The sequence below is a fragment of the Notolepis coatsorum genome, assembly GCF_963971535.1.
Source record: "Notolepis coatsorum genome assembly, chromosome: 11".
NCBI classification, from domain to species: domain Eukaryota; kingdom Metazoa; phylum Chordata; class Actinopteri; order Aulopiformes; family Paralepididae; genus Notolepis; species Notolepis coatsorum.
Genome location: NC_140175.1, coordinates 91,329,226 through 91,344,688, shown reverse-complemented (window position 1 = coordinate 91,344,688; position 15,463 = coordinate 91,329,226). Strand labels below are relative to the sequence as shown.

Genomic DNA, 15,463 nt, shown 5'->3' with positions numbered 1-15,463 from the left:
TAATACTTTGTCCAACAAAAACAACAATAATAATAGCCTAATAATAATAATAATATGATGATGATGATGATGATGATGATGATGATGATGATGATGATGATGATGATGACATACGAAGAAGAAGAAAGTCATAGTTTCTGCTTCTTCACCATCATCACCACCACCCACTGGCATCAGTAGCCTCCCTCTGTTTATCCCTGTCTGCTAGTGTCGGGTGCTCAGTGTCCACAGCAGAGTTACAAGTGGTGACCTAACATGTTGTGATCAGTGCTTTCAGCTGCTATGCCCCAAAACTGTGGAACACTCTCCTGCAGGCCATTAGGACAGCAGACTCGGTTGGCAATAAAAAACTGCTCAAAATATACCTTTATAGCTTTTAAATTAATTATTATCTTTATTTTATTGTCTTATTCTTCTTTATTTCTATTATTTTTACTTAAATATTTTAGTGTCTTACTGTTTGTCTTATTTAGCTATTTCTTTTTACTATCTTATCTAGTTGTTTTATTACCATTTTTATCATTTTAATGTCTTTATTATTTAATATTATTATTTTTATCCTTTTGTTTCGTTTTTTTTGTAAAGCACTTTGAGCTGCAATCTGTATGAATGATTCTATATAAATAAAGTTATTATTATTTTACATTTACTTTCATTTAAATTAAATGTATTTTATTTTAAGACTTCTAAAGAATGTCATGCTTTTAGACACATGTCTATATTATTCAAATGGGAGCTAAATATAATATACTTTATTATTATATTACATTATATTATAATATATAATATTACATTACATATACATTATATTTAGGGCTGTCAGTTTATCGCGTTAATTAGATAAATTAATTACACAGCAAATTATCGCGTTATGAAAATTAACTCAATTTTTTTTTTTTTTTTTACATTTTTTATACTTTATTTTTTAATCTCTGAACATGTGGTTGTTTATCTTCATTCCTGAAAAGTTGACATGTTGGCTCAACACATGGCAGTCAAAAGATAAAAAAATAAATAAAAATAAAAAGAAAGCTAAACTTCCCGAGTTCACAATAATTACAAGCATTAGTACTGTACTTAACTCAAAGCAAAACACAAAACTGTATGTCTGTGGTTTCCATACAATGAATGTTCCATTATGTGCATCGACCACAGGAAAAAAGGTATATAATGTATGTTATGTTATAGCCATTAGTAATATATTCATAGTAAAGTACATATTGTATAAGAAATATATATACGCTTTATCGGCAAAAGTCCAAAACAAATCACAGCGAACCTGGAGTGGAACCAACAATTATTGTTGCTCTCACCACTAGACTAAACCACCCACCCACCCTGATACAAACACAGCATTACTATGAAGATTATTTGTTTCAACTTTTAACGGTTATGGTTAAGATAGAAAGTTAGGGTTATGGTTAATGTCAAGGTCAGGGTTAGGGTTAGTTTAAGGTAACAGTGTGGTTAGGGTTAGGGTTAGTTTAAGGTAACAGTGTGGTTAGGGTTAGGGTTAGTTTAAGGTAACAGTGTGGTTAGGGTTAGGGTTAGTTTAAGGTAACAGTGTGGTTAGGGTTAGGGTTGGGGCGAGGCTATCAGAAAAGTTAAAGGTTAAACAAAAAAAATCGTATTTGTAATACGTACAAATTGTATATTTCCGTCAATACATTACTTATGGCTATAACATAACATACAATATGTACCTTTTGTCTGTGGTCGATAAGTACTTTATTTACATATTTTAAACAAGATGTGACATATACTTCAGGTGTCTGATTTGTCTTTTCCTCTTCTCCAGATGTACCTGTTCCTGGGCCACCTGGTGCTGACGCTGGGGGTGGGATACCTTCTGACGGTGCTGGTGGAGAAACCGTACCTCCTGCGAGCAAGCAGCAGATAAACACTTCACAATCAACAGCGGGGGGCAGTGGTGGCCTGTTAGAGAAGAGGGTTTGTGAAGCGGGTTCGATACCCTGGACCGGCAGGAAAAAATCTGGGCTGGGGAAGTGAATTAATAACTCTCTCCTATCCCCTTAACCCTTTCACTGCCACACGCCTTCTGTCGTGTGGTAGTGAAAGGGTTAACCGGTTGTTGTGTGGCAGTAAATAAAGGTTAATAAAAAAAATTATAACACATTTTTCATTTCAAACCTTTATTTCAACTCGTAAGACACTGAGGTTACCCTCATTTACAGCGACGACGAGCTTACAAAACAAGATATAGTTTATCAGCAATTTATCATACACAATATGTAATAAGTAAAATATGTAAAAATAAACTAATTGTAACTGAGGGGTACAATTCCCTGACTGTATTGATAAGTATGGTATCATTAAACCACTACCGCTTTATGTACTTTAACTACTGGCCATACAGTACACGATATCTAAATATGATGAACACTTTCCACAATGAAATCGGTTCCAGTCAAAGGTAATAATCAAATATTTAATGGAGCAAAAGGTACATAGAATATTTATCTTACATTTATCATTTGAATGCACTTGTAAGGCAAATGAGTACTCGTAGGCAAATCAACACTGAATGTCCAATCTCTGGTTACGCAGGAAGCAAGTATACAACCTGGCTCTTAGGGAATTATATCTATGGTACACCTAATGATATAGCGGGATATTCTGGAGGGGGTCCTCCCGGTTGTAAGCCGGTAGGGGGGGTAGGAGAGATTAAAAGAATGTAGAATACACATTTACAGACTTTTTTTATATGGTCCATTTGCATGTTCTTGGTATCTGATTCTAGGGACATCTATGGATCTCAGGGAATGTATTCCCAGTGTCAGAAATACTGTGTCTGTTACTAGGCTTGAGTAAATTGTAATGAACCAAATGAGAATATCAATAAAATCTTTTTTATCTTTGACTGTGAATAACACCATGCTCAAATTGACCAGACCTGAAAAATCTAAGCAAATTAATAGATGGAAGATGATTATACAGAAGGTTTTGTAGATACAGTACTGAATTCTGCCATCCGGACACATGCAATTTGAAATATGATTGTAGAATATAGAATATCAGGCATAAAATGGTTATGCGATTAAATTAATTAATTCGATTAATTAATTATAAATCCTGTAATTAATTAGATTGATTTTTTTAATCGCCTGACAGCACTAATTATATTATATCATACATATTATATATTATTCAAATTAACTCAAACATGTTCCTTTGTGATGTCTCAGTACGATGTCATAATCAAACATTCTAGAACATTTGTGTATCTATTCAACATGTTCCGTTGTGATGTCACAGTATGATGTCATAATCAAACATTCTAGAACATTTGTGTATCTATTCAACAATTCTCTCAGAAGATCTCAGATCTCAGAAGACAAGTGAAGATATCACTTGTTGTTTCCGGCTACTTGACTGTAAGCTTGAATATATACTGTAGATACAATAAAAAAATCACCACATGGAAAAGGAAACAAGCGCCATGTCCTGTACAATCCTTAATGAACTGCGTCTGGAGGGAAGGTTCTGTGATGTGGTTATTAAAGTCAACAGCACTGAGTTTAACGCTCACAAGGTCATCCTGTGTTGCTGCAGCGCCTATTTCAGGTACGTTTATCTTGGTTCAGGTTAGCTTGGTAGGGATGGATGTGTCCGTCATCTAGACACTTCAATGAAGCAGAGAAAAAGAAAAGGATGAAACAGCATCAGCTGAACTTTCAGAGGGTTTTGTGTTGAGTTTTTCTCATCTTCATTGAGGGTTAAAGGTCAGGAGGTGTTGTTGTGATATTGAGCTATACTAATTAATAAGATTTGAATCATTTACTTTGACTGTGCTAAGACCCTATACTGTACTTCTACTGTGAAAATACCCTATCCTGTACTTCTACTGTAAAAAGATATTATACTTCTACTGTGCTAAGACCCTATACTTCTACAGTGAAAATATATTAGTACACAGGACAGATTGTTGCTTACTGTTTACTCATCAAATATCTCTATACTCTGCATCCCACAGAGCCCTCTTCACTCGCTGGAGCGACTCAGAGAAACCAGTTTACAGTATCCCTGGGGTGTCCGTGGGTATGATGCAGCTCATCATAGAGTACGCCTACACACGCTTTGTGCCGGTGACAGCAGAGAACGTGGAAGAGCTTCTGGTGGCTGCAGACCAGCTTCTCGTCACTGGCATAATAGGAGCGTGCTGTGACTTCCTAGAGGGCCAGCTGTCTCTGGAAAACTGTGTCGGCATCTGGAGGTTCGCGGACATCTACTGCTGCCCTGACCTGAGGCGCAAGGCCCATCTCTTCACCGTGTGCCACTTTGAAGAGTTGCTGCGCATCTCACAGGAGTTTGTGGAGCTGTCCCTGCAGCAACTGGCGGACATCATCAAGAGGGATGATCTGAACATGAAGAACGAGGAGACAGTGTTCGAGGCCATCCTCCATTGGATCGACCACTCCCGTGAGGAGCGTAAGACACACATCCATTTGCTGCTGCCCAAGGTAACTAATTGTATTACTGTGCATTACATTAAAACAACAATAGGTTCCCTAGTACAGTGGTTCTCAAACATTTGTTCCCTAGCAACAGAATTCCAGTGAAACTGTCTACAACCACTGTCTAAGTTGTACCCGCTGTCTGCTTGTCTCTTCCCAGGTTCGCATGGGCTTGATGAGGCCTGACTACTTCCTGAACAACGTCCAGAATAACCCTGTGGTGATGGACAGCCATGAATGCAGGGCCCTCATCCTCAGCGTCCTGAAACCCCCTGGCTCCGACAGGCTCCCAAACCCCCTGACGCGCCCACGCCTGCCCCAGGAGGTCCTATTGGCCATCGGAGGCGTTATTGGCGAAAGCCCGACCAATGGCATGGAGGCTTACGATATCCGAGCCGGTGGATGGATGGACGTGAGCGTTGAGGTGGAGAGTCCCCGGGCCTACCACGCCACCGCTTATCTCCACGGTCTGGTCTACTGCGTCGGTGGCTTCGACGGCGTAGAGGCTCTCAGCAGTGTGCGCAGGTTCAACCCCGTCACTCACAGCTGGCTGCAGGCGGCTCCCATGCACTCACGCCGCGATTATGTCAGTGTGGTCGCGTTGGACGGCTGTATCTATGCCATGGGAGGGTGCTACAGACACGTGCGACTGAACACCGCAGAGCGCTACAAGCCTGAAACCAACCAGTGGACAGTGATTTCACCCATGCTGGAGCGCAGGAGCGCCGCCGGTGCCGCAGCCCTCCACGGCAAGGTGGGTGGAACTGAGGAACACATCAACATTAACAGACAATTAAAGTAGAATGAAATAAAATGGAATATATAAACTAAATTAGAATATTCTTTCTTATTACAGGTTTACATCTGTGGTGGCTTCAACGGGGCGGAGTGTCTGTTCACAGCTGAGTGCTACAGCCCAGACACCAACCAGTGGACTCTGATCGCCCCCATGAGCAGCAGGTGTAGTGGAGTGGGAGTCGCTGCGTACGGAGAACAAGTCTATGTGGTAGGTGCACACGGAGACAAATGCTTTATACTAGATATCTTTATAGATATGTATAATTTGACTTGCAATGCTGCTGTGATGCCCTCATTTCCCTAAGCGGATTAATAACGTGTCTGCCTGCCTGTCTACCTGAGACACACACTAAAACATTCCTCTCATGTGTCCTGTCCTCAGGTGGGAGGGTTTGACGGTGAAAACGGCCTGCGTAGCGCGGAGGCCTACAGCCCCTTGACTGACTCCTGGCGCGCCCTGCCCGCCATGCTCACCCCCCGCAGCAACTTTGGCATCGGGGTGTTGGACGACCTGCTCTTCGTGGTCGGAGGCTACAATGACTTCACCTTCACCAACATCTCCAACGTGGAGTGCTACGACCAGAGCAGCGACAGGTGGACTGTAGCCGAGGACATGAAGATCCACCGCAGTGGCCTAAGCTGCTGCATAATACATGGCCTGCCTAACATGAGCCAGTACGCTGCTCCCTGTGGCGCCCTGCAGTGACCCCTGGAGGAGGAGGAGGAGGAGGAGGCAGCGGGGGGATCCATCTAAGAACCGAAAACGTTTATTAGACCAAAATAAATCCTAAGAAATTAATAAATCAGCCAAAGGTGGTGGCATTTCTTTCTTTCCGACAATATCTGTTTAGTTTGTGTAATGCACATAATATCTGTTTTTAGTTTGTGTAATGCACATAATATCTGTTTTTAGTTTGTGCAATGCACATAATATGTGTACTTTTAGATAGACCAGTTAAAAGTTTGTGTGAAAGGCAACGCTCATCCAACTGCAATGCCGATGTTTAGATTATTAGATTAGATTAGATACAAATGTATTGTCATCATACAGCACAAGTACAGTACAACGAAAATAAGTTTGGCCTCCAACCAGAGTAACAGTAAAGTGCAATAGTAATGTACAATGTACAGGTGATTAAACTGGGTATAAAATATACAAATGAGTACTACTGAGTAATAGTGCTAATCAGATGTATGTACAGAGTTGTAATATTAATATGTACAGTGATACAGGTATAAAGACAATATGGTAGTAAGTCATACTGGACAGCAGCGTAACTAGTAAGAGTAGGTACAGGATATGTACAGATATAGATATAGTATCTACAGATTTAAAAAAAAAGATTATATGCAGGTATGTACAAACAGATGTGGATATATATATATATATATAGAGTATACAGCATTATGGTACATGCTATCAGATTGAGTTATATGGGTTATATATAGGCAATATGTGTAAGTAGGTATATAGAAGGATATTCAGACAGGTATGGATATACAGTATATATATACAAATATATAAATGTATATATACGGTATATACAGCACTATTGTACATGCTATCATACAGAGTTATATGTGTAGACTATATAATAACCATATAATAACCATGCCCGTATAATAACCAGAACCCCTGTCATCAGTCACATCACCCCCGTCCTACGCCAACTACACTGGCTTCCCATTAAACACTGCATAGATTACAAGATCCTCCTCCATACATTCAAGGCCATCCACAACCTCGCCCCTCCATACCTGTCCGACCTCCACATCAACATTCCCACCCGGTCCCTCAGGTCTGCCTCCTCCATCAACCTGACCGTCCCCCCAGCCCCTCTGTCCACCATGGGGTCAAGAGCCTTCAGCTGCTCTGCCCCTCGCCTCTGGAACTCCCTCCCCCCCGACATCAGGAAAATTGACTCCATCATCCCATTTAAAACCCACCTCAAATCCCACCTGTTTAGGCAGGCGTATGTCTGATTTTATTTTAAACTTGATTGTGATTGTACATGAACTGTTTTTAATTGTTGTACGGCGACCTTGAGTGTCCTGAAAGGCGCCTTATAAATAAAATGCATTATTATTGTTTTTATTATAGAATGAGGCAGGTAGGTATGATTATTATAATAGTTTCAAATGAGATAGAGTTTCTGAGTTAGGCAACACTGATCCAACGGCAATGCCCATGTCATGATGATTCTAGGTCTCCGCCCTCCAGCGAAGGGGCAAGGTTGGGCTCCAGCGGGTAGTGTCTGGGCAGGGCCGCAACATCTCATTATCTTAATTTGTTTCAGGTGTTTCCACATGTCTAAATAAAGACAGCTTTCCCTTTCACCCTGAGCGGTTTGGCTCGTACGTCACATACCTGAGCCACACCAACAGGCCAGGGCTATTACGGTAACAGGGGAGGCAGACGGGCTGTCAGAAAGAAGGTAAACGGAACCTGCTTTCACCTGTGTCATGTCTCCCCTGCTTTCACCTGTGTCGCTATAGCAACGAACAACATCAACAACAACAACATGGAAGGGGTCAAGGGAAACCCCATGCACTTCCTGGGAGAACCTTGGAATGTAAGGCCCCCAGGCTCTCAAGTCTTCCTGGGAGACCCTTGGAATGCAGGGCTGGAGTCTTCCTGGGAGACCCTTGGAATGCAAGGGCTCCGGTCCGGGCCAATGTTTGTCAACTCAGGAACGTTGCCCGGACGACGGGAGGCCGAGACGAGGGGGAAGCCCCCCTATCTGCTGACGTTGTCGTCCAACCGTTGTCATGGTGCAAAGGCTGTCGAGGTAGAGGTGAAGAGAGAGAGAAAAAAAAGGAAAACACACACGCACACACCTTAAAGTTAGTAAGGTTTCGAGATGGGGGGGTGTGACTGTATGTGTCACCATGGAGATACGCCAGTGTTTGGGTGGCGGAAGACACGCCTTACAGAGAGCTGAAGGAGAGATGGCTGAAGGAGAGAGAGAGAAAGAGAGAGAGAGAGAGAGAGAGAGAGAGAGAGAGAGAGAGAGAGAGAGAGAGAGAGAGAGAGAGAGAGAGAGAGAGAAAGAGGGTGTCCATTCGCTATGAGTCAGACTCAGACTTGCACTTTCACGTACGCCTTACAGAGCATGAATGGCTGAAGGAGAGAGAGAGAGAGAGAGAGAGAGAGAGAGAGAGCAAGAGAAAAAATAAAAAAATAAAAGAGGGTGTCCCTTGGCTATGAGTCAGACTCAGACTTGCACTTTCATGTAGCAATCCGAAGACCTACATTTGTGAATGAGATACCAACCGTTGTTTATCTTTCGTGACGAAGAGCGGGAGTGTTGAACTTCAATCAAAATGTGGAATGCAATTGCGAAACGCTGTGTTGTCTTGTGCTTTCTGCCTTCCGCACCCACACCACGAAGAGTGAATCTCATGAGGACTTTAGATTCATGAAAAAATGCCTATTGTTCAAGACAAAGCAATGGGTGATACGTTTAATCTTCGGGCTTACATGAAATATATTTCACAATAAAAATGTTGTGTGTGTAAATCTCTTTATTGGTCAGGATACATTTCTGCGTAATGATTTATTGGAAAGGATTTATGGATTTGACACATGGGGCTTTCCCTGCATTTTCATATAACTCTGTATGATAGAATATACAATTATGCTGTATATACTGTATATATATATTTATTCTTACTGTATATATACACATCTGTCTGTACATACCTTCATATTATCATTTTTACATATCTGTAGATACTATCTATATCTATATCTATATCTATATCTATATCTATACATATCCCTTACTTACTCGTACTAGTTATGCTTCTGGCCAGTATGACTTACTACCATAGTGTCTTTAAACCTGTATCACTGTACACATTAATACTACAACTCTGTACATACATCTGATTAGCACTATAACTCAGGAGTACTAATTTATATATTTAAATGTATACCCAGTTTAATCACCTGTACATTATATATTGCTATTGCACTTTACTGTTACATTTGCACTCTGGTTGGATGCCAAACTTCAAATCTATCATTTGACAAAAGACAAATATTTTCCTTGTACTGTACTTGTGCTGTATGATACATTTGAATGTAATCTAATAAATTGTTTTTGTATCCACACATCAAACACCCCCTGCTGCTTTGTTTTTCCAGAGTACTCACATTAATTTAATCCATATATGCATGATGTTTATATACATTTGGATATGCCTCGTATATCTATATTAATATCTCCACGTCTACTAGTCAATATCCATCGCCTGATGGCAGGGAATATGCACAGCAGCAGCGGCAGCAGCTGTCAAACATTGTCAGAGTGCAGATACAATAAGATAAGATAAGTTAAGATATTCCTAATAATGATCCCCTTGGGGAAATTCAGGAATGAAGGACTTGAGCATTGGAAGCTTGTCTGCTTTGCTTTCCTTCATATTGAAGAGAGCCAAAGGAGGATGAATGAATGAGTTTATTTATTTCGAACATAAATTCAAAACAAATTAAATAATTTTTTTTTTAATAAAACAAGAAAGTAATAAACCGATTTAAAAACAAACAGACACGCAAAACAGTAATGTTAGAAAAGGAGTAGGATGAAGTGTAAACTTATGTATTCCTACCCCCATCACACTCTATTATCTTATGCAACTCATATTAGCAAATTTTCATACAACCCAAATTTCCACACTATGAAAAGAAAATATAATGAAAAGAAAATATCAGTAATAATACTAATGATAATCCCACCGGAGCACTAGCCCCTGGACAGGGACGCCAGGGCTCAAGCGGTCAACACAACGCCTCCTCATCCATATACCTCTGAGATATAATCCTTTTATATGTTTTTTTAAAGTAATTTATATTTGTGCTTTGTTTTCATTCCACACTCAAACCATTCCACAGATTCACTCCATGGGATGAGGAAGGCATACAGTAGGCCGCTTCTAGGCGACATATGAAAACACTTGTGTCTCTGCAGTGGGTCTTGAAAAGGGGCCTCTGGTTGTCCTTGTTTGACCGTGCTATAGCCGGGTGGGTAACTGACTAGAAAGCCTTTCATCTGTTTACCTTATGGTGCGGAAACAACACAAACCGGTTAGGGTTTGATTTTCAACCTTAACCCTTTCACTAACACACTACCAAAGGGTTAACCCTTTCAACTGTGACAATACAGAAGGTTAACCCTTTCACTACCACACTATAGAATGTTAACCCTTTAAGCCAGTGGTCACCAACCTTTTTAAGCCCAAGATCACTTCTTTTTTTTGGTGAAGGCAAGATCTACCTATTGAAGCGTTGCGAGAAAAAGACAGCCAAGATTGTACTTTAAACTAAATGACTTTTATTTGCCTGTATTCTAATTACATGCAATGCTTTGGTCCAACATTAAAACGTCAAAGTAGAACTATTATGTACTTTCTCAGTCAGTGCTAAGTGCAGTCATCTTATGCAGCATCACTTTTTACATCAAAACAAAAGTAGAACTGTAATGTGGACTTTCTCATATTATTAACATTGACAAACATATTTACAATTAGCATTTTATAAAGTAGAACTGTAATGTGTACTTTCTCAGTCAGTGCTAAGTGCAGCATCACTTTTCACATCAAAACAAAAGTAGAACTGTAATGTGTACTTTCTCAGTCAGTGCTAAGTGCAGTCAGTGCTAAGTGCAGCATCATTTTCACATCAAAACAAAAGTAGAACTGTATGTGTACTTTCTCAGTCAGTGCTAAGTGCAGCATCACTTTTCACATCAAAACAAAAGTAGAACTGTAATGTGGACTCTCAGGGTAAGATCTAAAAAAAAGAAAAAAAAAGTTTAATTTAAAAATGTTCAGGGAAAGATCTACAGGGACAGTCTCAAAGATCGACCAGTCGATCAAGATCGACGGGTTGGTGACCACTGCTTTAAGCGGTTAACCGTCTGTAGTGTAGTAGTGAAAGGGTTCACCTTCTGTAGTGTGGTCGTGAAAGGGTTAATGTCTGTTTATTTGGCTTGATTTGACATTTTGGACAATTTGTTTGTGATCAACGGTGTCGAGAAGATATTATTTTACTTGACAAGACTGAAGTTAGGGGTCTCCCCACCTGCGGATTATTAATAAGGCACATTTGCGAGCACCTGTCAATAAAGCCCCAACACAATCTATTCAGTTACCTTTCCTCTTCATTATCCCAATATTATGATGACATTTCAAGCAACCAAATGACAATGAGACTGTGTCAAGCCAGATGATGAGTTTCAGTGTGTTTTGGCATGTAAGAACACTCCCTCGTATGATCATTATTGCTCTTTCCACACAGACTCTGCCAATCTCTATAGCTTTTTTTATACAGTGGTTGACACTGTGTAAAGCCATCAACACGCTGTTTCTGGCTTTGTTTTGGTTACTGACTGGAGGGCTGTATGGAGGAGAGTGCGCTGGGACCCTGGCTGCTATCTCTCTCTCTTTCTCTCTCTCTCTCTGAGTGATATTTGGAGTGTTAAAGCTGTCATGAAAAGATCTGTTAATGTGAGGAAAGCCCGTGGCTCTCCTGGCTGCCGTGGTACCTGAAAGAGAGCCAGCCTTCCCTTTGTACTATATCCCTGTCTCTACTATGTCTCTACATATGTCTCTTTCATTCTATTCTTCACTTGGTCCTTTGTTTTTTGTTTTTCTTCTTCTTCTTTGTCTTCCTTTCTTCTTCTTCTTTTCTTCATCTTCTTCTTCTTCTTCTTCTTCTTCTTCTTCTTCTTCTTCTTCTTCTTCTTCTTCTTCTTCTTCTTCTTCTTCTTCTTCTTCTTCTTCTTCTTCTTCTTCTTCTTCTTCTTCTTCTTCTTCTTCTTTGTCTTCTTCTTTGTCTTCATTTCTTTTTAATCTTCTTCTTCTTTGTCTTGTTTTCTTCTTCTCCTTTGTCTTGTTTTCTTCTTCTTCTTTGTCTTACTTTCTTCTTTTTTTTCTTCTTCTTCTTTGTCTTCTTTTCTTCTTTGTCATTTATTTTCCTTCTTAACGTTATTTGTCTTCTTGTCTTTTTCTTCTTCTTTGTCATCTTTTCTTTTTCTTCTTCTTTGTCTTCTGTTTTTCTTCTTTTCTTCTTCTTCTTCATCGTCTTCTTCTTTGTATTCTATTCTTCTTCATCTTCTTCTTTGTATTATATTCTTCTTCATCTTCTTCTTTGTATTATATTCTTCTTCATCTTCTTCTTTGTCTTCTTCTTCATCTTCTTCTTTGTCTTCTTCTTTGTCTTCTTTTTCATCTTCTTCTTTGTCTTCTTATTTGTCTTCTACTTCATCTTCTTCTTTGTCTTCTTTTTCATCTTCTTCTTTGTCTTCTTCTTCATCTTCTTCTTTGTCTTCTTCTTTGTCTTCTACTTTGTCTTCTTTTTCATCTTCTTCTTTGTCTTCTTCTTTCTCTTCTTCTTTGTCTTCTTCTTTGTCTTCTTCTTCATCTTCTTCTTTGTCTTCTTTTTCATCTTCTTCTTTGTCTTCTACTTCATCTTCTTCTTCATCTTCTTCTTTGTCTTCTTCTTTGTCTTCTTTGTCTTCATCTTCTTCATCTTCTTCTTCTTTTCTTCTTCCTACCACCTCATTGTTTATTATAATTTATTTTAATTTAAATTTTATTTAACCAGGGAGGTAAATTAGAACAAATTATTGTTTACAATGACGGTTTGGCAAGAGGACAAAAGGCCCATGTGAAGGGTAACATGTAAAGGGGACAAAGACATAAAAAAATTATAATAATAATAGAAAAGAGACAGACGATACATACATCACAGAGGTAAGGGAAATAATGAAAACTCACATCAAACAAATTACAGTTAAAGGGCTGGGTGACAGTTGCAGGTGAGTGTAAACAACTCTGTGATAGTCCTTAACTCATTGGAGGCCAAACCCGAGATAGTCCGGGTTAACTCGCCATGCTCTGGGCGCCAAACCTGAGAAATCTCGGGTTTTAATCGATATTTCTTTTATTCATTATATCCATTCATTTTTCATCCATCCAGCCTGTCGTTATCACTATGGGTCTGAGCTCGCAAAGGGCAAATACCGCCACCTATCGTCTCCCGGATGGTATTGCACATCATTGGAATCCCTCTGGCTGGGGCTGTGCATCAATCTAGGAAGTCCGGTCCAGGTTTTCCTTCTCGGGCATGCAGTATCGTTATAACAGATGGACTGGGGACACTCGGAGCAGCGTGGATTATGTGTTTTGGATATCTAATGTTGGATCAATAAACGCGATCAATATTTGGAATGGAGACCAGGAATTGGATTAATATTTTTGCAGGACATCAGATGTGAGGTAAGGACTTTATGTTACGAATCTTGGGTTAATCAGATGTTCCTTTCACCGCCATCGGAGCGCGCGTGTGTGTGTGAGGTTTGCGACGACCAAAGTACGGAGAAGCGATTTTTCAGACCCTGCTTCTGTTCATGCATGAGGACACATATAATATCGATAATCTAGCATTTATTTGAAAACGATTCATAAATCAAGCGACAAATGGTACGATTTCTAACTAAATACATTGAAGCTCGATTTGCTGGAGTTTATTGAGATGAGACAGAATGCTCTAGAACAGGGGTGGGCAATTATTTTTCCCAGGGGGCCAAATGAGCAACTGAAAATATTTTGGAGGGCCGGGCCAAAATTCCGAACTCAATTATGCATAATATACATTTTATTTCTATATTAACACTTTAACTGCCGAAAACGCCGGAACTCGTCATTCCCCGCCATGCTCAAGTTGCCGCGGACGCCGGAACTCGTCTTTGATATCAATCTTTCAAAAATCTGTGATCGGAATCATATTTCCCCTCTGCAGCCTTGACACACAGTTCTGATCTCCTCTCAATCCTCTAGCGGTTCAAGAGCGCCATCTGGTGGCCGATCGGTAGATCGAAAAACCGGATGTCAACCTTTAACCCGGCAGGACTCACTCCATATGTGGTCCGGGCACTCGCTAATGTTAGAGAGACTCAGTCTTCACACAGTGAACATCGATCGGTGGAAATAACTCGAAAAAACAACATGATTTGGACGTATATACTATTATACAACCTGGAAATAGATCGGGTATTTCGACATCCCATAATGGAAAACTGTTTACTCCACGCTGATCGCCCAACGGTTTTAGCGTTATATTCTAACGTGTTCTTTACTAACTGCTATGATGAACATATGACCCACATTAGATGAATGGTATAACGTTGCCCACGGAATTATAAACGCCCCCTCGCCCATCCGGTCAACATCAGATGACGTGTAGTAAATTCTAGAAGTACGTCCAATTGAAATTTTTGATCTCGCACAGATCGCTATCAAACTGTATTTCATCATCAATATAATGCATTTGGGGCTATAAATCACGTTCTGGAGAAAGCTGCAGAAAGAGATGAAAACATATATACTTTAGACCATATTTTAGTATGAATATGTGAATGAAAAAGTTTAACGTTGCTTCACCCTGAACAATACATATAGGACATTGAATGGGCCCTAATAATGGCAATCTAGCAATAGAATTAAAAAAGTTATAGCCCTGCAAAGAAGGGGAACTTCTCCATGTTAAATAGAGCTGGCAACGGATGGTATATCATGAATTTAACCTCGGCAGTTAAAGTGTTAAAAGCAGTAAATGGCATTGTTTTGACCGCTGGTAAGAGTGTATGTTATTATTTGGCAATTAAAAGGTGAGGTTAGCGTTCAAAAATATCATTTATTCAAATAGAATTTCCAAAATGATAAACAAAATGTGAAACATTTAACTCATTTTCAGTCACATTAATAACAAAGGGCATTTTGAGTTTCATATACTATTGAAACAAGGATTTTCTTAGCTTTCTAAAGACATCACATCATCTTTGTAGCTAAAATAAACAAGACATGTGACTGAACTGTGTAACTGTGTAAAGAAAAGTGTCCAAGTTGTGTAGCCTTTTTGACTTTACATGCCTATATTAAACATTTAATGTTTTCAGAACTGTGCAAAACAAAATAAAAATAAAGATCATGTGTCCCATTTCACTTGTTATATTTCCACATTTTAGTGTTCTTTAGTTCTTTTTTTACTGTGCAGGAAAAAAGAAAAGGATCAAGTGTCCCATTTCACTTGTTATATTCCCACATTTTAGTGTTCTTCAGTTTTTTTTTTTTCATTCAGTGTGAGAAATCCAGTCTCTTTTGAGATTTAACAAGTCCATCAAAGA

At 39.6% G+C, this 15,463-nt stretch overlaps 1 protein-coding gene across 1 annotated transcript in view; it reads left to right on the top strand.

The window, feature by feature from the left end:
- The window catches only part of LOC311237186 (uncharacterized protein), a gene marked incomplete at both ends in the record, with an annotated part of 11,551 nt that extends 1,295 nt beyond the window's left edge, over positions 1-10,256 (top strand). The window contains 6 exons of the mRNA XM_084324995.1: positions 1,799-1,872; positions 4,268-4,481; positions 4,684-5,229; positions 5,332-5,481; positions 5,656-5,867; positions 10,247-10,256. Of these exons, the coding sequence (XP_084181121.1) occupies positions 1,799-1,872; positions 4,268-4,481; positions 4,684-5,229; positions 5,332-5,481; positions 5,656-5,867; positions 10,247-10,256 (1,206 nt within the window). The remainder of the gene's footprint in view (positions 1-1,798; positions 1,873-4,267; positions 4,482-4,683; positions 5,230-5,331; positions 5,482-5,655; positions 5,868-10,246) is intronic.
- Between the last annotated feature and the right edge of the window lie 5,207 nt (positions 10,257-15,463).